At 43.2% G+C, this 24577-nt stretch overlaps 1 protein-coding gene and 1 long non-coding RNA gene across 3 annotated transcripts in view; one reads left to right on the forward strand and one right to left on the reverse strand.

Annotated features, from left to right (window-relative positions):
• Positions 1–14320, forward strand: part of LOC117365106 — a 24568-nt gene extending 10248 nt beyond the window's left edge. The window contains exons 2-4 of the long non-coding RNA XR_004540352.1: positions 898–961; positions 8046–8083; positions 12310–14320. This is a non-coding gene — a long non-coding RNA (uncharacterized LOC117365106). The remainder of the gene's footprint in view (positions 1–897; positions 962–8045; positions 8084–12309) is intronic.
• LOC117365097 (nucleophosmin-like) overlaps positions 1–24577 on the reverse strand; it is a 149505-nt gene that overhangs the window by 18070 nt on the left and 106858 nt on the right. For both annotated transcript variants that reach the window (XM_033955061.1, XM_033955051.1), the window contains 2 exons: positions 10601–10711; positions 7904–7978 (listed from right to left, as the gene is read on the reverse strand). In XM_033955061.1, coding sequence (XP_033810952.1) covers positions 7904–7978; positions 10601–10711 — 186 coding nt within the window. The remainder of the gene's footprint in view (positions 1–7903; positions 7979–10600; positions 10712–24577) is intronic.

Here is a 24577-nt window from a genome sequence, read left to right on the forward strand (position 1 = left end):
AAGGAAGGAGATAGGCAGGCAAGCAGGCTGGCTTTGGCCAGGGAGGTATACAGGCAGGCAGGCTGGCTTCGGGGGTGGGATAAAGTCTGGAAGGCAGTGAGAGGGACATAGGAAGGAGGCACTGGGGGCACTAAAGACAGGAAGGGGCACTAAAGACATGGGAAGGAGGCACTGGGAGCACTAAAGACATAGGAAGGGGCACTAAGGACTTGGGAAGGAGGCACTGAGGGCACTAAAGACATGGAAAGGAAGCACTGGGGGCACTAAAGATAGGAAGGGGCACTAAGGACATGGGAAGGAGGCACCGGGGGCACTAAGGACATAGAAAGGAAAGAGGGAGGGAATAGAAAGGGACAATTGTTGGGCCTGAGTGCAGAAAGAAAGAAAGGATACACAGACAGAAGGAAACACAACCAGAGACTCATGAAATCACCAGACAGCAAAGGTAGGAAAAATGATTTTATTTTCAATTTAGTGATCAAAAACGTGTAAGTTTTGAGAATTTATATCTGTTGTCTATATTTTGCACTATATTGGTCTATTTTTCTATAGTTACTAAGGTGACCGAGCTCGCGGAGATGGGGTGGAAAAGGGGTTTTAAAATTTTAGTCCTAGTAGTTTGCCAGTCCACAAAATAATTCTTTTATTTCTGCCGGTCCACGGGCAGGTAAAAAGGTTGAAAAACATTGTTTTAGGGCATGCCACCAGATGCGACATATCCTCAGCATGCACCACACTCCAGCATTTTCCAGTGCCATACGTATAGGTTTGCCAATAGTCTCAAAGGAGTTTAGTACCATCTATACAAAATCTTGTAACTATTTTCAACCAAGTTACCTGCGATGGATATTTTTTAGAAGATATTTCAATCCCTTTTCCCATTCCTTTATCATATAGGCGATACCCAGTTCAGACTCCGTTTGGTAGTACTGGATACATTTGTGTCAAAAGCATTATATAGGTAAGAAATACAATCTCTTCCTTCTCCACCTCCTACTGCTCATTCCAAATTCTTTACTTCAAGATTTAAATCATCTCTGGCCTTATGTTGAATGTAGTCCTTAATTTGTCTGTAATAGAAGTCATCCTGTTGTGCAATACCATATTCTTCTTGCAATTCTGTGATAGTTAATAGCACTCAGTCTTCATAGATTTGTCCCAAACAACATAATCTTTACTTCCCCAGAGAGCATGGATGGAATCTGTTGTGCCTGATATAAATTCAGGTGTGAAGCAGATAGATGTCTATGAAAAAATATTGCCTCTCTGGAAATAGTTTATTACATATGGACTGCCATGAGAGCAGAAGGGAGCCAATATTTTTCAGCATCCTTCTAAATATATTCTGAATCTCCAAATTTGAGAGCCAAGGAATGGTCTCCATAATTGCCTGCCCAATGTTGTTCAATTTTTTGCCATAATTTATCTGGTGTCTCAATCTAGTCTCTTATAACTCACAATTGTACTGATTTATAATAAAGTTCAAAACTGGGTACTCCCATGCCACCTGCAAGTTTCGATTAGCATCTTTATGCACCCTAGGTGGGTGTTTTTTCTATATGCATAAAGAGTTTCCATTTAAGTTGTTTAAAAAATATTTTAGGATGGGTATAAGCAGTGCCATAAACAAGTAAAGCACGAGCAGAAGAGATAGCCCCTACAGCTAAGGCTGTAGGAAACGAAACTGAATTTCCAGGGGTGAGTAATAGGAGATGACCAAGAGGGAGTAGCTATAAATTGGTTTTGAGTTCCCTACAGTTTAAGGCTGAAAGAGATAGATAACCTTATGGTGTAGATTCCAGAGGTTATTTTACAAGAAAGCACAGTTACTTACCGTAACAGGTGTTATCCAGGGACAGCAGGCAGATATTCTTGACTGATGGGTGACGGCACCGACGGAGCCCCGGTACGGACACTTTTAGAGTGATTGCACTCTAAGAACTTGGAAAGTTCTAGAGACCGCACCGCGCATGCGCGAGTGCCTTCCCGCCCGACCCCGACGCGCAGTCCCTCAGTTAAGATAAGCCAGCTAAGAAGCCAACCCGGGGAGGTGGGTGGGACGCAAGAATATCTGCCTGCTGTCCCTGGATAACACCTGTTACGGTAAGTAACTGTGCTTTATCCCAGGACAAGCAGGCAGCATATTCTTGACTGATGGGTGACCTCTAAGCTAACAAAAAGAGGGATGGAGGGAAGGTTGGCCATTAGGAAAACAAATTTTGCAAAACAGATTGGCCGAAATGTCCATCCCGTCTGGAGAAAGCATCCAGACAATAATGAGATGTAAAAGTATGGACTGAGGACCACGTAGCAGCTTTGCAGATTTCCTCAATGGGCGTGGAACGGAGGAAAGCTACAGATGCTGCCATAGCTCTAATTCTATGTGCCGTGACAGAACCTTCCAGTGTCAGTCCGGACTGAGCATAGCAGAATGAAATGCACGCAGCAAGCCAATTAGATAGCGTACGCTTAGAAACAGGACGTCCCAATTTATTAGGATCAAAGGACAGAAAAAGTTGGGGAGATGATCTGTGGGGCTTAGTACGGTCTAAATAGTAAGCTAAAGCCCGCTTACAGTCCAAAGTATGAAGAGCCTGTTCCCCGGAATGAGAGTGAGGTTTAGGGAAAAAAACAGGTAGTACAATAGATTGGTTGAGATGGAACTCAGAAACAACCTTAGGGAGAAACTTTGGATGTGTACGTAGAACCACCTTGTCGTGATGAAAGACTGTGAAAGGTGGATCAGAAACTAGTGCATGGAGCTCACTGACCCTCCTGGCAGAGGTGAGAGCAATAAGAAAAAGTACCTTCCAAGTGAGAAACTTGAAAGAGGCAGTAGCCAAGGGTTCAAATGGAGGCTTCATCAAGGCGGAAAGAACCACGTTCAGATCCCAGATCACCGGAGGTGCTTTGAGAGGTGGTTTCAGATTGAAAAGACCTCGCATGAATCTGGAGACCAGGGGATGAGCTGAAAGGAGTTTCCCCTGGACCGGCTCATGAAAGGCCGTAATGGCACTGAGATGAACTCTGATGGAAGTAGACTTGAGACCAGAAGTAGACAGAGAAAGCAGATAATCCAATAGAGGTTCCACTGCAAGAGACTTGGGGTCATGATGATGTAGGAGGCACCAAGAAGAAAACCTCGTCCACTTTTGATGGTAACATTGTAGAGTGGCTGGTTTCCTGGAGGCGTCCAGGATGGAGCGAACAGGCTGAGATAACAAAAGATCAGTTGAAGTCAGCCCGAGAGATACCAAGCTGTCAGGTGTAGAGACTGCAGGTTGGGATGGAGGAGGGTTTCCTGATCCTGTGTAAGCAGAGATGGAAACAGTGGAAGTAGAAATGGATCCCTGGAACTGAGTTGAAGTAGAAGGGAGAACCAATGCTGTCTGGGCCACCGTGGAGCAATCAGGATCATGGTGGCTCGTTCCCTCTTTAGTTTGAACAAGGTCCGAAGCATGAGAGGCAGAGGAGGGAAAGCATAAAGGAATAGATTGGACCAATCCAGAAGAAACGCATCCGCTGCCAGACGGTGAGGAGAGTAAAGTCTGGAGCAGAATTGGGGAAACTGATGATTGTGAGGAGCTGCAAAAAGGTCCACCTGAGGAGTGCCCCATTGTGCAAAGATGGACTGTAGAGTCGATGGGTCGAGAGTCCATTCGTGGGGTTGGAGAACTCTGCTGAGCTTGTCCGCTAAGAAGTTCTGTTCTCCCTGAATATAAATCGCTTTCAGGAATAAGCGGCGCGAGGACGCCCAAGACCAGATTCTCTGGGCTTCTTGGCATAAGAGGCGAGAGCCCGTTCCCCCTTGCTTGTTGATGTAGTACATAGCCACCTGGTTGTCTGTGCAAATTAGAAGGACTTGAGGAAATAGAAGGTGTTGGAAGGCCTTGAGGGCATAGAACATTGCCCTGAGTTCCAGGAAATTGATGTGATGCTTCTTTTCCTGAGGAGTCCAAAGGCCCTGAGTTTGGAACTCGTTCAGATGAGCTCCCCATGCATAAGGGGAGGCGTCGGTGGTGATGACCAGATGATGAGGAGGCAGATGGAACAGAAGGCCCCTGGAGAGATTTGAGGATATCAACCACCATTGCAGAGACTGACGAAGAGACGATGTCACAGATATGTGTCGTGAGCAAGAGTCTGTCGCTTGAGACCACTGGAGAGCCAGGGTCCATTGAGGAGTGCGCAGGTGAAGCCGTGCCAGGGGTGTGACATGAACTGTGGAGGCCATCTGACCCAAGAGAATCATCATCTGCTTTGCAGAAATGGAGTGCTGGGACAGCACCTGCTGACAGAGCGATTGGAGGTTGTGAAGACGGTTGTCCGGCAAGAAGGCTCTCATCTGGACCGTGTCCAGTACCGCTCCAATGAATTGAAGTCTCCGCGTAGGCAGAAGGTAAGACTTGGGTATATTGATTTCGAACCCCAGTAGTTGTAGAAAAAAGATGGTCTGGTTGGTGGCCAGAAGAACAGTCTGAGATGAAATGGCCTTGATTAACCAATCGTCCAGGTAGGGAAAAACCTGAAGGTGGTGGGAGCGTAGAAACGCTGCCACCACTACCAGACATTTTGTGAACACTCTTGGAGAGGAGGCAAGACCGAAGGGGAGCACTCTGTATTGGTAATGACAGTGATTGATCATGAAGCGAAGGTACTGTCTGGAGGCCGGATGAATTGGAATGTGAGTGTAGGCCTCTTTGAGATCGAGAGAGCATAGCCAGTCGTTGTGATCGAGGAGAGGATAAAGCGTAGCTAGAGATAGCATCTTGAATTTTTCTTTGACCAAACATTTGTTGAGATCTCGCAGATCTAGAATAGGTCTGAGGTCTCCTGTTTTCTTGGGGACTAGAAAATACCGGGAGTAGAATCCTTGCCCTCTTTGGTCCAGAGGAACTTCCTCTATGGCGTTCAGAAGCAGGAGGGACTGAACCTCCTGACAAAGGAGGGCAGATTGAGGAGTGTGCAAAGCAGACTCTTTTGGTAGACTTTGGCCCGGAAGGGTGTGAAAGTTGAGAGAGTAGCCGTGGCGGATGATGTTGAGGACCCACTGGTCCGAAGTGATAACTTCCCACAGGCTGAGAAAGAAAGACAGTCGTCCTCCTATCGGTTGAGGGAGGAGAGGAGATGGTTGAACGCTGGCTATGCCCTCGAGTATCAAGTCAAAAGGGCTGAGTCGATTTTTGTGGAGGAGGCTGCTTAGCTGGTTGTTGCTGCTGAGGCCTAGGTGTTTGCCGCTGCTGTTGCCGCTGCCTCCTAGGTTGCTGAGTGGAAGGCTGCAAGGGGCGAGCCACAAAACGCCGCTGATAGGCCGTTTGCTGTCTGAATGGCCGTGAAGGAGGAGGTTTCTTCTTAGTCTTAAGAAGGGTATCCCAGCGGGTTTCATGAGCCGAGAGCTTCTGGGTCGTTGAGTCCATAGAATCTCCGAACAGCTCATCCCCTAAACATGGGGCATTAGCCAACCGGTCTTGATGATTAACATCAAGCTCAGAGACTCTGAGCCAAGCCAAACGGCGCATGGCTACAGACATGGCTGTTGCTCTAGAGGTAAGCTCAAAAGTGTCATATATAGACCTTACCATGAATTTTCTGAGCTGGAAAAGAGCTGAAGAGCACTGATGGAAAGCCTCACGATTCCCCACAGGAAGGTACTGCTCAAAGGAAGCCATGGTGGTAAGGAGATGCTTTAAATAAAACGAAAAATGAAAAGCATAGTTACCAGAACGATTAGCAAGCATCGCATTCTGGTAAAGTCGCTTACCGAATTTGTCCATGGCTTTACCCTCTCTGCCAGGAGGGACAGAGGCATAGACACTAGCTCCCAAGGACTTCTTGAGGGTGGATTCTACAAGAAGAGACTCATGAGAGAGTTGCGGTTTATCGAAACCAGGAATAGGGATTACTTTATAAAGGGAATCCAATTTGCGAGGGGCTCCCGGGACAGTAAGAGGAGTCTCCAGATTCTTGTAAAAGGTCTCCCTCAGGATGTCATGTAAAGGGAGTTTCAAAAATTCTTTTGGAGGCTGGTCAAAATCAAGAGCGTCCAGAAAAGCTTTGGACTTTTTAGACTCAGCCTCCAAAGGAATGGAAAGAGATTCACACATATCTCTTAAAAAAGAAGAGAAAGAGGTGGAATCAGGCTTGGAGGAAGTGTCCTGAAGTACAGGCTCGTCTTCCTCTGACAAACATTCTCCTTCTGACAGAAAAGGTTCTTCAGAATCGCCCCACAGATCAGGGTCTTGAATATGGGGACCACGGCTCCGAGACTCCGGAGTGGACGGGTCCAGGTGTCGGGACTTGTGTACCGACTTACCCGACCTCATCGACGCGGTACCAGGAGATGTTATCGGTTGCACCGGAGCCGAAGTCTGTACCGATTGGTGAAGAGACTTGGGCTCCGGTGCGAGGACAGGCATCGATACCGATGAGGCCGAGTGTACCGGTACCGAAGGAGTGGATGGGGACAATATAGACTGTTCCACAATCGGTACCGGTTGCCCAGTGGAGACCAACACCGGAGGGCTCGGTGTCAGGAGAGCTGGAAGGAGTTGTTTAAGCTGTTCCCTCAGCTGCACCTGCAAGATGGCCGCAATGCGATCATCGAGGGAGGGCACCGGTACCGCTTTTTTCTTCTGCGGTACCTGCGGTGCCGCTCTACGCCCCGGAGATGAGGAGCCCGATGTCGAGGGACTCACCTCAATAGGGGCGGAGCGCTTCCGCTGGCGTCTCACGGTCGTCAGGACTGGACTCTCTGCACTGGAGACCGGAGGACGTTCCAGCGGGGAAGGCTTCTTAGCCGGCTTACCTGGATGTTGCGACGCCGACGCGGTATCGCGTGGCGTCGATGAGGTGGGTGCCGACGAAACAGGTACCGAAACCGGTGCCGAAGACACGGGGTCGGACATGTCGGTGCCGAAAAGCAGTCTCTGTTGGATTTCTCGATTTTTGAGAGTCCGCTTTTTCAAAGTGGCACAGCGGGTGCAGGTGGCGGCCTGATGTTCCGGACCCAGACACTGAAGGCACCAGTTGTGTGGGTCTGTAAGTGAAATAGGCCGTGCACACCGCTGGCACTTCTTGAACCCGGGCTGGGGGGGCATGAACGGAAAAACGGCTTCTGCCAAATCGAAGGCCGAGGCCTCGATGATGGCAGTAGGCCCCGCCGGGGCAAATCAAGAAAACTCGACAAAAAAATAAGATTTTTTTTTTTTATTTTTTACAAAAGAAAGAAAAAAGTAAGGGCAGAAAAAACCTGAAAAAGTTTACGCGAGCGGGAAGGCGAATGAAAAATACTTTCAACAGCCGTTGAAAATGCGACTTCTTAGCTCCGCGGAAACTAAGAAACTGAGGGACCGCGCGTCGGGGTCGGGCGGGAAGGCACTCGCGCATGCGCGGTGCGGTCTCTAGAACTTTCCAAGTTCTTAGAGTGCAATCACTCTAAAAGTGTCCGTACCGGGGCTCCGTCGGTGCCGTCACCCATCAGTCAAGAATATGCTGCCTGCTTGTCCTGGGATAACATCATTTACTGACTTCTGTTCACAATATACAGGGGCTGGGGAGAAAAGATATAAGATCTGTGTGGTGTTGTGTTGGTTCTGGTCCCTCCACTTTCACTCTTCTTTTTGCCAGCAGCTGCCGAGAGATCCACTGAATTAACATAACTAGGCCTGTCCAGTTCTACCCATTCCCGCCTCATTATGCTCCAGCATGCACTGATGTCCTCTCCCGACATGATTTCTTTTCAAAACCTGGACGAAGTGCCAGGTTTTGAAAAGTCATCCAGACCCTTGGACATCTGGTAACCCTAAACATAACTAACAGGGCACCTTCTAAATAACTGTTCCCTAGGCGTGTGCCTAGTTTGCCTGTGCCTTAATATTGACCTACATTCTCTCACACTACTTACCTTCTTATCTTCCAGCTTAAAGGAGCTCTTCAAAAAATTCTCAAACTTTTGCTCAGTTTTTGGTAGGGGATGGCCCTAGAACCAGAAAATGAATAAATTAGAAGGAATCCTATGACCAGTGTTTGCTTTTTCTTGTATATAGGTTTGAAACAGAAATGGTATAAGGCTGAAAATATTATGGTAAGGTCAAAATAAATGTGTCATTATTTATATTTTTATGACTTTCTATACTGTCTTTAACTGTGTGTAACAGATACTCCTGGTGGAATTCTGCAAAAAAATTTTGAAAATTCTGTGCAAAGTTTATTTGTAGTGTTTTGCATAGAATTCTGCCTTTTTCTCTCTCAGGTTCCAGCCTCCTCAGTTCCCTCTCTCACTCCAACTGCAGTTCTGTCTCCCTCTAAATCCCACCCCTCTCTCACTTGCACCCTGAATCCCCTACTTGCCCCCCCCCCCATAGTCTGGCATCTTTCTCTCCCTCTCTCCACTGGTTAAGAATCTATTCCTCCCTTCCCACCACGTTTCTGGCCTTGGTCACTCTCTCTTCCCCCAACCCCCCTTGCGGGTCCAGCATCCATGCCCCCTGATCCCACTCTCTACCTCTCTCGCTTGAACCCTGAACCTCTTCCCTATCCCATGGTCTGGCATTTCTCCCTCTCTTTACGATCAAGCATCTCTTCCTTCTGGCCTGGGTTTCTTCTCATCCTCTTTTCCCTCTACTTACTGGTCCATCATCCATGTCCCCTGCCCTTTCCTCCTCTCCCTGCAGGTTTAGCATCCATGTCCCCCTTCCCCCTCCCCACTTGGTTCAGCATGGTTGTTCTTATGTTCTTAAGAGACTTCCATAATAGTGAAGCCATATGGGAAAAAATGTGCAGCGAAGTTAATTCCAAACTGATCTGAGGAATAGATAGCAGGTTAAATGGGATGAATGCATGGAGAGCGGGAGTATAAAGATAAAAGAAAACAGCCAAATATTGAGGCAAGCTCTGAAAACTTTTTTGCTTGCCAAACATTTTAGAAACTAACTATTCTAGTCTACTTTTCCTTGTCAAGTTTATGTATTATGTATTACATTACTGTTAACTGAATCGAGCTCCTTTTGATTGATGACCTGGTCTATAAAGTTTTAGTTAGTTAGTTACTGCTTTGAATGACGTTTAGCTCTCCCCACAAATGTTCTGATACATTAGTTTGGACAGGTTATTGGGGTTATGTTCTGTTTATTTGGGTCTATTTGGTGTTTTTCAGCAGTATGATCATGCTCAATTAGATGAGATAAATAGTGTATTATTGTTTTTGATCTTTGTGAACCTTTAAAAGTTGAATATTCTATGAACTAAATCTTAAACTTATATCTGAATGTAATTTACAGCCAATGTTGGTGAAGGAGTATGGGGTCTAACATGATCAAACCTATTAGCATGACACAGTAATTTCACTTCAATATTTTGAACCAACTGATGCTTATTAAGTGCTATTGCTTTAAGTACATTATACGGGGTGTTACAGACATTAAACACAAAATTAAAGTATATAATAGTATCTGTATCCTCCAAAAAACACACTGAATGTGTCTTGAACTGAACAAAAGGAAAATAATATATAAACACATGTAATTTTCTAAGCTTTCATTTAAGAATGTAAAACTAATATAAGCTTTGAAGTAATAATTCATTTAACATTCTGTATATGATTCATGCATCCAATGAGGAAGCTGAAAACTGGTTTTAAATGCTCATATGAAAGCTTAGATTAAATGCTTTATTGAATAGTCTTTGATCACTCATTCAGACTAATTATCTTGTTGTGAAGATGAGATAAAGTTGGGTTGTTATTGGCTACACAGTGATGACCTTTGTAAAGAGTAGTTTGGAAGCAGTGTTGTGCTCTTCCATCTGGAACAGGTATGCCAGATTCCACATAAAGCTAGCACCCACCCTCTACCCCCAATTTGCATTCATTTTCCAAAGTTACCCATGTATGACGATTGAAGGTTTTTAGTTTGATTGCTTTGCATTAGCATTTTAACATCTGATGCATGCCTATCGCCAAATCATGGCTAGTCAGATTTTTTTTATACAATATAATAAACCATTCCTAATTTTTAATACAACTTCATTTCTTTTTCTTTATTATTTTGCAAGTCTTTTTGTAGTCTTTTTGCTTTTATGGATTGCTATTGCTGTGTTTAACTTTGTCTCATGCAGAAGCTGTGTTAGATTCTGTCTATTTAGGTATTTACTAAAACACACAACTAGGTGTGACTAAACCTTTACGCACAACTATGCATAGGGCTTCATTTTTATTTCTTAGGTGTCTATTTTACAGATAATTATGTGTTCTTTGAGGACACAAAAAATGTTTGTTTTTATGCTATTGCTCAGTAGCTTTTTTGGTGGAATCAAATCCTATGATTGTACCACAGGCACTGTTAGCACAGGAAAGGCCTAAAATCTTTAATAGAGGATATAATACAATAATAATACAAGCTAGGGGAGGGATGAGACAGTAGTACAGTAAGCTAAATCCAAAATTCCTTTCTTTCCCTGTTAAATTTGTTTTCACATCAGTGATATTTTATGCTTATAACCTTAACTCAGAAGCTCCAAACGGTACAGTAGAGAGGTATATGGCACTTGGATGCAGTAGATAGAAGAACTCCGTACCACTCCTGAATGCTGTTTCCCAGCTCACCTTATCTGACATGGACTTTAATCTGTCTTTGATGTCACTTAAACTGGGAGGTGGCTTAGGTAGAGATGGAGTTTTTACTTTCTCTTTCACCTTCTTGGTCAAACCAGATGTCTGTAATAAAGAAAACAAACACAGCAAATTCAGGTTAGTGGAAAGTATATTCCAAAGAAGTGGGTACTCACTCATAGCTGATTAGTTTGAAAGACCAACACTGTTCCAAACATTTTACAGCTGTCTCTACCCAACAAATAAGCAAAACTGCTGCCCACCTGACTTGTATGGCACACAAGCAGTCCCCCACATCAGGCTTTGGACTATTAGCAATGACCTTAAAGTGTAAACCAGTGTTTCTCAACTTCTTCAAGCCATGTACCTCCTAAGTCTAACAAATATCAACCAAGTACCCCCACCCAAGCTCCGCCCTAGACACTACCCCATAATAATAGTACTAATTGTAATGCAATTTCTTCCATTCCTTTTTCATATACACACAATATTATCTTATTAATACATAATGATAACCACAAAATAAAAAACCCCCACAAAGCACATGGTACGCAGAGAAAATCTGATGGCAGCCATTCAGGGAGTGGCGCCAGGCTGTAGCGCGAAAAGCTCGCTCCTGCATTGTGTGCTGCTGGCCGCAAAATATGAGGAGTCAGCCATCCACTGAGAGAGGGGCAGGAGCATGGAAAGCTCGCTCCTGCCGATACACCACTGGACCACCAGAATTTAAAAAGATACATGGGGGGAGGGGATGCAGCTGTGCCTGCTTGCCTACCTACCATTAGACCTGCCCTGTGCCCTTTAACCTGTCCCGGCCTACCACTAGACCACCAGAGGGGGACAGGGTACAGGGCAGGTCTAGTGGTACAGGGTACAAAGCCTGGCAAGGAGGGGGTAAAGGGTGCAGAGCCTTATAAGGAGAATGACTGGCTGCATAGCCTGGTAGGGCAGAGAGGGAAAGGTGCTGTGTGTAGAGCTTGGTAGGGAAAGGGGCTGGGTGCAGAGCTTGGTAGGGAAGGGGGTTGGGTGCAGAGCCTGGCGGGGAAGGAGGCTAGGAGCAGAGCCTGGTAGGGAAGGGGGCTGTGGCCTAGCTAAAGGCCATGAGACTGCCTGTATGAATAGCTGAACCGCTAGGGCAATTAGCCAAGATGGGGGGGGGGAGAGATGCAGCATTTGAAAACAGATGAGCTGCTTGGCAATGAATACCCCTTGCTAGTGCTTCGCATACCTATATCGGTAACTACTGTACAACACTGTACCATCCCTCTCCCTCCTTAAATTTTATACCTCCAGGTACTTTCCAGATTTTGAGAATTAAGCGCAATAAACATGACCATCCCATCATCCCTTCCAGAACAATCCTGTAAAAATGCATAATTGGACATCATACTTTTAAATAATTAACCTTGTTTAATATACATGCATGTTTCAGCTATTACTTAAACTTTACTAGTGCTAACCTGAAGATTCTATAATGGATTGGAAATGAATACAACAAATGAATACAATAGAGAAAAAGAATGCAAATAATACAGGCTGTGGAAGAACCCAAGGGCGAGAGAATAAAGAAATATGTACACTATTTTTAGAGGGAATTAGAGCAAAAAAAGACTTTGTAGGTAGAGAAAAAGTGACAAGAATGTTATGGGTTTTCAAAATATGTTTCCAATTCCACCTAATTCTCTCTTCCTTTTCTACAACAGGTATGCAAAACCAAGCAGTGAAAATACCAAGCTTCTCAAACATTATAACAGGAAGACTATTTAGCTTTAGGTGTCTGTCTCATGTGCATGAAGCAGAAAAGAACCTCACAACTGAGGGGGAAAAGTAGCATTCCAGTGAAGGGCAGATGTCACTGCAAATGACTGCATCTCACATAAACCCCTACTCAAGCAACAGTATCAGATATCCACTATTACAAGGTAACTATCTTCTCATCAGCTGTTATTTCTCTCTTCATCATTATATACACACGCAATGTCATCAAATTTCTAAGAAATATGGTTGATCCCATTCCCTCTAGATAGGTCAGGTGCAATATTCTGTTCAACTTACTAAAGGCATTTGGCAAGCTGCATCTCCTCCCGTAAGGGATATGCACACCTGCTCTGCTCTGCTCTCAGAGTGCTGAGCAAACATATTAGGATCTCATCAGTAAGCAGTCTGACATGTAGCAGCAGCAAGGTTTCAACAATCACAGGCATGAAATACAAAGGCACGACTCAGTTCTTCAAAGACACCTGGACTGCTGCAAGTTATTGCCAAACAGCTGGGCTATAAACGCTTACATGAAGAATAAGTATGGGAAGGTAACTAACCTGTGATAGTATCATATTGCTAAACATGGAGGGGACACCCTCCCCCTAGCCAGCATAGGAATCACCATTCATCTCATCTGTACTCAAACACATAATGAAACAGCAGCCTCTTTTAAAAAGTAAATAGACTTATTTCCCCAAAGTAAAACATATTGTATCATTCTGCTGCATCATTAACAATAGTCAGTTTGGATGCCCTATTCCAAAGTTCTTTGAAAACTGGATCATCAGTCCACTCTGTGGGATGTTTCTTCAGGAATATTTTTGTTTTTGTTGATCCTCCTTCAATCAAGAGATCAAAAAATGACTGTGTTATAAGACTTTGATAGATCACAGGTTCCATTTCATCTATACATACGAGACATTGTGGAATGTCTGGCAATGGTGGACACTAAGTTTTGCACTATTCGTAGCTTTGTTTCTGTTGTGATTCTGTCATTAAAAAGGCAAGTGCTGCTAGGTGTTCGGACAGAAACCATACATGTCTGGAAATGGCTGCGAGTGCTTTGTTTAGAATAGTTTTATTCCGATATGTGTTGAGAGTAAACAACAGTTCCCAATTCCCATTGGTTCAATCCCATACCACCATTGTTGACTCACATGCCAAATTATAGCTTTCCGGTAAATGTTTTCCTTCATCACAACGATGAACATTGACCAGTCGAAGAACATCCAGTCCATGTGGCAGTCTAGCAGTTGACAGCCTGATTTCAAAGGAGCATACATTGTCAATATTCAGTACCAGGGTCAAACTTAAGTGTTGAAGAAGAGGAGTTAGCTATGACATGGAAATCCAGGAATCATCCATCTGTGATGCCAACTATAATAAACTTCAGAGCTAAGGGGGAACCATTCAAGAAATATGTGTTTGCCGATGATGTTTTAAAGAAAGTCACACATCAGTGAATTCTATTAAGCACTTGGATTTAGAGACTTTTGAAGTAATGATTTTACTTTTAACCGTAGTAGCTTCTTCTGCTGGCATAAAAAGAATATTTTCTTCCTTTGGATTCATTCATTCCCAATTGAGAAATCATTTGGGACCTGATAAAGCAGGAAAGCTCATTTTTCTTTTCTTGATTACGAACAAGAAGATATAGATGAAGATGAGTAAGCTATAAAAGACAGTATTTTAAATTTTTCATGTGTGGACCTGGCTTATAAACAAAATATCTTAACAAAAAACAACTTAGACTAATCAGATCAGTTAACATGTATGTTTAAGCAAATACAAGACTACATATGCTATGTTATTGTTTTGGTTAAATAAAACTATTTAAATTAAGGTAATGATTATTTTATTATTTTCAATAAAGTACAGCAGAAAAGTTGTCTAAATATGAATGATTAACCTATTGAACTGAATATAGTTAAATAATTATGAAATTATTGTGAGGTGAACTACGTATTTCTAATAGTATAACCAAATCAGTAATTTTTAAATATACTGTAACTGTAAAACTAATCTGAAAAGTTATTAAAAAAAAAAAAAATGAAACTTCACCTGGTTGTAAATATTAAGATTGTATCAGCAAGAATGAGTCTTTCTGTAGAAGACCATGGTTTAAATCAAGTCTGACTAGTGAGTTAAATCAAATCCACTTTGCTCTAAAATAGTTGCCTTCTTGTGCTATTAACCTAGCTATCAACCTATTAACCTTGTGCTATCAACCTATTAACCTGTCACAGTGCCTAATTTTAACACCATTATAGATAAAAAAAAAATCATAGTTAGAGAATTGCTTTACATACATACATCAATACCTTTATTTAATTACCACAATAAACTTATAAAAATAAAAATTTCACTTACCTGCTCAAAAGAATTCTGTACCAACTTTGCAAGCTGAATAATGCACAGTGTCCCTCTTCACCCCACCCCCCCATCCAACTTCAAAGACACCCGACTCTGTGGCTTATATGTTGGACACACTGGGAGTTAGTTTTAGAGCCCAGTTGTCATCATATGAGTCACCTGAAACAGTTTCAAAAAAATGAAACCCTGGAGTCGGGTATCTTTGAAAAACTAGGGGGAACACTGTGCGGCTAGCAAAGTTTGAATTTATGAAACTCTTAATGCCACCCTTTCAGTTTCAGCCTGTTTAGTTCAAGCTGTCTGTCAAGGATGCATCTGTGATAGTATTTATCATCAAAGTAGTTGCCTTTCTGATATATCACATTAGTTCTATTCACAAGTGGGCTGCTGCATTGATATATTTCTATTCTAGTAATTTAACTGTCATTCAAAGGAAGAATTTCCTAACATGGATTTTTGTATTTTTTTGTAAAGACAAGTTAGCTTTCTCACATACATGCAGATCATAATAGAAACACAGTGTGTCTCAAACTGGTCCTGGAAAACCCACTGTAGATAACCTGAATACCATAACCTCCGTCCACCAGTTTGGTTCAGGATATCCACAATGAATATACATACAAATTCTTGGTACATGCAAATTTACCTGATGCATATTCATTGTGGGTACCCTGCAAATCTGACAAGTAAATGGGTACTCCAGGACTGGCCTGAGGAAAGACTAATATATAAAATACAATGTGTTCAATCATATAGGCCAAACAGGTCTGGAAAGTTTTAGTGAGAGACATTAAAAATAAACCTGAACCTATTGCTCTAATTAATCTTTGCTAATCTTCTTCTCTGGATACACAACAAAGAACCATCTTTGAATCTGGTTAACACAACTGATTAATTAACCCTAAATAGTTGATTTTTTTAAGCTATTGTAATTACTAAGGCAAAGTTTATTATTGAATATTGTAAGAAGCATCAAGTACCTACCTAGCAAAGGGATGTGCACCATTTCAAATAAGATCTTGGCCACAACTCTCAGGAGTACCCCTAATTGCTGCCTGGAGAAACTGGCATGGACATCCAAGACTTCAAAGAACAAAATTACAAGACAAGGAGCACAACTCTGTCAGAACATATGGCTTTGGCCTTGTGCCAGGAGTACTTTTCTATTCTTTTTTAAAATCCTTCTAAAAAGGATGCCAGGCGCCATGTGTAATCAGACACGCAGCAGAGGGTCCGACACCTGAGCCCAGCAGTTCTCTTAGTAATCTTCACAGCTCTTGTCAACCTGTCTCCCTCTGCAGGGACATTGATCCGCCTTTTCTGTGATCTTGATGTCTTCCTGCCATCTGGTCTTGCACTTCTCAAATCCCCATCTCTGCCCATGTCTTTCATGCTCTTGTCTTCTTGTTTACTTCACAAAGCCATTTACAATGTTTTGCCCTTCATCCCACCCTTCCCCTAGCACATTTTTCTTCTGTCTAGACTTTGCTCTGTGGCTTGTGCTTCTGGCCCGGAAGACAACCTAAACTAACTTTCTATACCAGCTGTTCCTAATGCGTACTATCCTACCCAGCTATCTGTTTTTTACTAGAACAAATCATGAGGAGAAAAGGTTCAGGAGACAGCTACTTTTAGGCATTAACCTCTATGACAAATGCTATAAAGGCAGGTGCTAAAATTTAAGTGCTTATTTGGAATAGTTTATAGTTTATTTATTTGTATCCTGCTTTACACAAAGCGGGTCACAACAAATACATACATAATCATAAAACATAACGATACATAACATACTGAATTATCATAAAAATTACAATAAGCGACCAGCGCTCAAACATACTCCATAATATTCAATTCCCATACTTCATCATACAAAAAAGATATCTTTTTAACAGTTTTTGGAATTGCTCATATTTGCCTGTTGGCATATATATAACGGAAGTTTGTTCCATTCTTGGGGGCCTATACAAGAAAACATATTGGACACCTTTAATCTTAATTCCTTCACTGTAGGAATGTGTAGATCAGACTGATCCACAGAACGCAACTGTCGTAGTGGGGCATATGGCAAAATGTTATTCAAGAGGTGCTTGGGTGCGTACACAAATATAAAACATTAACAACCATTTATAATGTATCCGGTACTCTAATTTGAGCCAGCACAATGTTATATAGCCTTCCAAATCTAAAAAGTGTCCGAACAATTCAATTTTGCGCAATCTGCAAAGTGCATAATGCCAATACAGGAATGCCCCCAAAAAACAGATTACAATAATCAAGGCCAGATAACACCATAGTCTGCAGGACAATTCTAACATATTGCCTGATAGATATGGCCTCAAGTTGTGTGTCTCGTGCAATTTGAAAAATATCTTCTTAACAATTGTACACACAAGTCCCCTAGAAGTCAAACAAGAATCCACAAGCACCTAGATACTTTACCTCCTTAGAGATTATGACGGGTGCACCCAAAAGTTCAATTGAGTCTGGAAAATCTTCCCCTAATGCCCTTCCGAAACACATCACTTTGTTTTTTGGACGCTCAATTTTAACCTATTGTTATCCATCCAGTCCTTTATCTTTGTCATTACCATTTGTAACCGCTGCATTGCCTCTTGGAATTCCCCATCTATGGGGAAAAAAGAACTGTATGTCGTCCACATAAAGTCTATAAGAGACTCCTAAGGCCCACAGCAGCTTACAGAGTGAGACAAGATAAAAGTTAAACAGTGGGCAGAAAGAGCAGACTCCTGAGCAACACCCATCTTTACTTCACTACAGCAAGATAGTGTCCCATTCATCATCACTTCTTACTGCCGATGACATAGGAAGGATGAGAACCATTTCATGACCGCTCCCCCAATGCCGCAACCTTTTAGTCTATCCAATAAAATGACATGATCTAATGTATCAAAAGCAGCTGAAATGTCAAGAAAAACAGCCAGATACTCTTTTCCACCATCCAAGCCATTCTGCAATTCATCAAGCATCGATACTAACAAGATCTTGGTATTGTGATGCTTTCAGAATGCATACTGATGATCATCAAGGACACTATATTCCCATAGATACTTGTCAAGCTGTAAATAAACAAGTTTCTCCAGGACCTTTGCAAGCACAGGCATAGAAGCCACCAAGTGAAAATTGCTTATCTTCCTAACCTCCAATTTCTTATCTTTCATCAATGGTCTAACAGTTGCAATCTTCAACACATCAGGCACCTTACCCTCCTCTAACATTAAATTCATTAAAGATGTTATGCCCTGTATAATTTTACTACCAAGGTGTTTCAACACCTCTGGTGAACAAATGTCCCCAGTTGACGCTGTTGAGTTACAAGAACACAGTACCTCACACACAGTCAACTCTTCCACCTTTTCAAATGTGTTACAACTCCCAACCACCCCAAAATCTGTTTTCACATGTATGAACATCTGTATACCCATAGTGCTGTCAACTAAGCACTATTCTGTAACTATGTACATATCTTCAGTAGTGTATAGTTTGCAGATGGGTATACATGTGGGTGGCATCTGGGCAAAACACACAACTTACAGAATAAGTTATATGCATGCCACTGGAACTTAAGCGTAACCAAGTACGCTGGCTATGTGGCTGGCATAAATACTCACACCTATGCATGCACAAGTACTGTATATACCTAATTAACACCAGTATTCTATAAAAAGGCACCTACTTTCCTTTACAGATAATGTACCAATCAGATGGCCTCTGGGTGCTAATATACTGTGTATATATAGGCACAATCTATAATAATAAAATGCTAAGCACGCATGTGCACTCTTGCCGCATGTTCCCTGAGATCTGATCTGATAGGATGTAGCCACAAGAGTGCGCATGCGCGCTTACCAGCATCTCTCTCTCTCTGGCAGCGGGCTTGAACACTTGCAATTCCCTGACAAAGTTCATTTTTTAGCTCAAGCCGCCGATGCGGCTCCTCTCTTTTATCGCACCAGGCGGGGAATGAGAGAGGAGCTGCGGCGTCGGGCTTTGAACTAAAAAATGAACTTTGAAAGCGGGCCGGGGACCGCAGCCAGCTGCCGATTGCCTCCACGAGCGAAGTGAGAAGCCAGCCCGGGCGGCGCAAGGTTCATGCCCGACCCTGGCTCTGCCTAGCGCTAGCTGCACGGCCGAGCTGTTGCCGTTGCTGCTCCGCGCAACCCCGGCCTCCTCCTCCTCCCGCAGATGTGTGCGCACAGACGGGTGGGCGGCCCGCAGACAGGAGGCTGCCGAAGCCGGAAACGCATGAAGCTTCCCTGGGGGGGCGGGGGAACAGCACGCAATGGCGAGGAGGGAGTGGGAGCAGGCCGCAGAGGCAAGCCACTGCAGTTTGAGGCGGATGTCGGTGGAGGGCAGACAAAAAAGAACGGAGGTAAGGTTTGCTGCTGGACATGGGAAGAGGTGCTGATGGAGGGGGGGGGAAGCAAAAAAAGGAAGGGAGGCCTACTGCTGGACAAGGTGAATAGAAAAGAGGTGCTGCTGGACAGGGGAAGAGGTGCTGATGGAGGAAGGGGCAAATAAAGGAAGGGAGGCCTACTGCTGGACAGGCGGAGCAGAAAAGAAGTGCTGCTGGACAGGGGAAGAGGTGCTGATGGAGGGGGGCAGAAAAAGGAAGAGAGGCCTACTGCTGGACAGGGGGAGTAGAAAAGAGGTGCTGCTGGACAGGGGAAGAGGTGCTGATGGAGGGGGACAAAAAAAGGAAGGGAGGCCTACTGCTGGACAAGGGGAGTAGAAAAGAGGTGCTGCTGGACAGGGGAAGAGATGCTGATGGAGGAGGTGCAACAAAAGGAAGGGAGGCCTACTGCTGGACAGGCGGAGCAGAAAAGAAGTGCTGCTGGACAGGGGAAGAGGTGCTGATGGAGGGGGGCAGAAAAAGGAAGAGAGGCCTACTGCTGGACAGGGGGAGTAGAAAAGAGGTGCTGCTGGACAGGGAGGGCAGAAAAAGGAAGGGAGGCCTACTGCTGGATAGGGGGAGCAGAAAAGAGGTGCTGCTGGACAGGGGAAGAGGTGCTGATGGACAGGGGGGCAGAGAAAGGAAGGGAGGCCTACTGCTGGACATGGGGAGCAGGAAAGAGGTGCTGCTGGACAGGGGGGTGTTAAAACAAAGGGAGAAGGGCTGCTGTTGGATAAGGGGAGCAGTGAAGGGGTGGTGGTAGACACAGGGGAGGTAAAAGAAAGGGAGAATGGACAGGGGGAGCAGGCAAGGGGTGGTGGTGGACAGCCAAAGAAAAAGAAAGACAGAAAGAAAGAAATACAGAAATAGGCTAAGGAGAGAGAGAAATAAATAAATACAGACACACACACATATATTCTAGCACCCGTTAATGTAACGGGCTATAAGACTAGTATTACAAGAATTGCCCTCTACACTTTATTTATTAATATTAATAACTCAAAGTTCACAGTATCCTGGCATGTCTGCCAAGTTTCTTCCTCATAAGCTGACTTTTGTTCTCAGAGCTTCATGTTCAGTGGAGAAGTAACCTAGTTGTTAGAGCAGCAGGTTGAGAACCAGAGAAGCCAGTGTTCAAATCCGACCAAACACTCCCTGTTATCTTGGGTAAATCACTAAACCCTGAATTTCCTTAAGTACAGACTCAGCCCTCCAGGGACTTGAATATAAAATTCATCTTAAAGTCACTACTAAGATATAAGCTAAATCCAAATCTCTGCCTTTTAATAATGGTTGAACCAACTCCCATCTTATGTCTACCACTTCACAGGCTCCGTGCAGTATTGCTTGAAAATTTATGCACAAGCATTTGAAAAAAAAAATTCAGAAAATAAAACGGCATTGTTGTATAGTTTAATCAATAGTCACCTATAAAGATATTTCATTATTTTAATAAAAAGCACCACTACGTGCGGGAAGAGATTCCATGGCTGTATATGGGATCTCCCTGTTCATAATCTTACATACCATTCTACAAGTTCTATCTACAGCAGGGGTGCCCAAATGATCAATCGTGATCGACCAGTAGATCGCAAAGGCAACACGAGTCAATCGCGTTGCCTTTGTGATCTTTTTCTCCCTGCTACTTCCCCAAGCCAGGCCTGGCGCATACAAGCGCCGGACTCACAAGACTTCACCTCCGACGACAATTCTAACGTTGGGGAGGAAGTTCCAGGCCAGCCAATCTGCTGTCTATACTTTGCACTATCGCCTCCTTTTACTAAACCGCAATAGCAGTTTTTAGTGCAGGGAGCCTATGAGCATCGAGAGCAGCGCAGGGCATTCAGCGCAGCTTCCTGCGCTAAAAACTGCTATCTTTGTTTAGTAAAAGGGGAGGGGGTATATTTGTCTATTTTTGTATAGTTGTTACTGAGGTGACATTGCATATTTTAAAGTCATCTGCCTTGACCTCTGAAAAAAACCCCAAATACAAATGATAGAAACATAGAAGATGATGGCAGATAAGGGCCATAGTCCATCAGGTCTACCCACTCTACTGACCCAACCCCAAGTCTACTATCCTAGGGATCCCACTCCTGGTGACAGGTTCCCTTGGCTTAACCCTCTAAGGGATCCCAACATGGGCATCCCATTTGCTCTTAAATTCTTGCACGCTATTTGCCTCGATCACTTGCACCGGGAGCTCGTTCCAAGGATCAACCACTCTCTCGGTGTTGCCACTTTCCTGGTGTCGCCATGAAATTTCCCGCCCCTGAGTTTGAGCGGATGCCCTCTTGTGGCTGAGGGTCCTTTGAGAAAGAGAATCTCTTCTTCCATCTCAATACGGCCGGTAATATACTTAAACGTCTCGATCATGTCTCCTCTCTCCCTACGTTCCTCGAGTATGCTTTGTGTTTTTAAAAATTTTATTGTTGGTAGATCATTTTGACTTGGTCATTTTAAAAGCAGCTTGCAAGCCAAAAAAGTGTGGGCACCCCTGATCTACAGGATACAGCAGTAAGTACTTACATACTAATTCAGAGAAAACCAAACATCCCCTCTGCCACAAAAAAAAAAGAAAAAAAATTCTATAACTTCGTAACAGGTAAATGTATAATTACTATTGTCTGTTTCCTATAACTTTCCTGAAGCCTTAACCCAGTCAGATTATAAAAAGTTGCTTCATGATACAAGCAGCAGCTTTGTCTATATTTCAATAGAGCGACTGTTAGAACTTGCCTCTCAGGGTCCTTGCCAATAATGACAGCACCTACTCTCGCATGTTCAAGACATCAGAACGGAAGGGGGAACAATTGCCCAGTGCGCCAAATACAGCAAGCAAATGAAAAACAATAGCTAATGCATCCTGCTAAGCCAAATTCTAGGTACTACCACTACTTTACAAGTAAAACACATTTATAAGAAAACACTGAAAACCTCGATCTTAAAAACAATCAAGTTATGGCCAAACCAAATATATTTAAATGTTGCCATTTTAAGAGACCACATGGGGTTCTTTTAAGCTTTTAAAGGGAAAGAGCCAGGGTAATTCTATAACAGGTTGCCCGTATATGAAGGCCAAGTAGGCACCTTTATGTCTTTATATAAAGTTAATCCACAGAGTACATTCATGACCATACATTGACAAGAATGTGCATACTTTATGTGACTTAGGTGTTGGCATGTTCTGGGGTGGAGTATGGGCAGAGCATTGTTGAACTGATGCAGAAATTACAGCTAAAATCAAAATCACAGATATGTACATCTGTTTGGAAGCAGAAGTAAAATGTTCACATGTATTTATGTACTTTAAACATTACAAAGTAAATTGTGACTTTTTTTCAAACTCCACCTAACATGCCTACACCTGGGTTACAAAATATGCACATTCATGCTACGAGCACAATCTATACTGTAAAATGAAATTTTATCTTAAAACTCATAATTGTCTTTCTTCAATTCCCACTACATAAATCCAGTGTATTTGTGAGCCCTGAAAACCCACCTTTTTGATATAGTTTTCAATCCTTAACCCTACTCCTTTGCCCTCCAAACCAGCCCGCTGATTAACCGTTCCCCTTAACTGTATCCATGACATCCTGTTTGTCTGTTTAGATTGTAAGCTCGTTCGAGCAGGGACTGCTTTCTTATTCTTTGTGACTGTGCAGTGTTGCATGCGTTTGGTAGTGCTAAAAATAATTAAAAGTAGTAGTATTTGCAAAAGAGGAGGGAGGTCAGGTTTTCAGTGGCAGAGGGCTCCGGAAACCTTAGAGCAGGGGTCCCCAAAGTCCTTCCTTGAGGGCCGAATCCAGTCGTGTTTTCAGGATTTCCCCATTGAATATGCATTGAAAGCAGTGCATGCACATAGATCTCCTGCATATTCATTCGGGAAATCCTGAAAACCCAAATGGATTCAGCCCTCAAGGAGGGACTTTGGGGACCCCTGCCTTAGAGAGCCAGGTATCAGAGGGACTCCAATTTCTTAGCCCTCCTCCAAATTAGTGGTACAAGCAGTGTGGAGTTTATCGCAGGAATAACTGTCATTTTCACTACAGATACCTATGCACTAGAAGCAGGCTCATCTTTGGTGATGGTTAACGTGACCATTTATTTTTTTCATCAAATCAGGACATCTATTAATTTTCAGTCCCGGGCGGGAAGCAGTAGTGGCGGAGGCTATCTGGGTTGGGGGGGGTGTTGTGAGAAGAATCGGTGGTAGACCAGGCTTGGGTGCTGGAGGGAGGAGAGGCAGACAGGCAGGCAGGCTGGCTTTGGCGCGGCAGAAGGGAGGCAGGCAGGCAGGCTTTGTGGGAGGGATGGGACAAAGGCTGGAAGGCAGTGAGGGGGGCATAGGAAGGAGGGAGGGAGAGAGAGGCAGAGAAAGGTGGGGTGTAAGCAGAGGAAAGACTAGAAAGAGAAAGGCCTGGATCAAAGGGGAAAGGCAGGAGGCAGATGCAGGACTATGGGGAGGGAGAGACCTTGAGGAAGAACAGAGAGATAGAAGATCATAACAGAGGAGGGAGATCTGGAATAAAGGTGATGGTAGTTGCAAAGGAGAACTGACACTGGATCTGGGAAGGGTAACAGAGGGAAGAGGGAGAGAGAAACCTGGACCCAAAGGGGATGGGGCTGGATTGTGAAAGAAAGACAGAAACAAAGAAACAAATAAATAAATATTGGATGCACAGTCAAAAGGAACTGCAACCAGAGACTCATGAAATCACCAGACAACAAAGGTAGGAAAAATAATTTTATTTTCAAATTAGTGATCAAAATGTGTTAGTTTTGAAAATTTATATCTACTGTCTATATTTTGCACTATATTTGTCTATTTTCCATAGTTGTTACTGAGGTGACGTTGCATATTTTAAAGTCATCTGTCTTAACATCTTTACAAAAAAACCAAATATAAATGATAATTAACATTTTCTCTGCGTACAGTGTGCTTTGTGTTTAATTTTGTGGTTACCATTATTATGTATTAATAAGATTATATTGTGTGTATATGAAAAATAGATGGAAGAAATTGCATTACAATTAGTATTATTATTATGAGGGTAGAGTCAGTTTGGGCAGGGGTACTCGGTTGGTATTTGTTAGGCTTAGGGGGTACTTAGCTTGAAAAGGTTGAGAAACACTGCTCTAGAGGACTAGAGAAGGGTTATGTGGTCCCTCTCCACAAAAGTAGAATTAAGGAAGAAGTATTTATTTATTATTTATTTTTAAAATTTCTATACCGTTTTTATCCAAAACGGTTTACAAGAAGTTACATACATAAAAAGTTAAAAGTCTACTATATACAAAATAAAAAATAACACAGACACTTTTAATCAATTGCTCAGAAAAATGCATCAACAAATAGTCTGAGTCTTCAACATTTTCCTAAAAGAATTCCTCTCCACATTTTCGAATCTGGCCAACAAGGT

The sequence above is a fragment of the Geotrypetes seraphini genome, chromosome 1 (assembly GCF_902459505.1).
Source record: "Geotrypetes seraphini chromosome 1, aGeoSer1.1, whole genome shotgun sequence".
In the NCBI taxonomy this organism is placed as follows: Eukaryota; Metazoa; Chordata; class Amphibia; order Gymnophiona; family Dermophiidae; genus Geotrypetes; species Geotrypetes seraphini.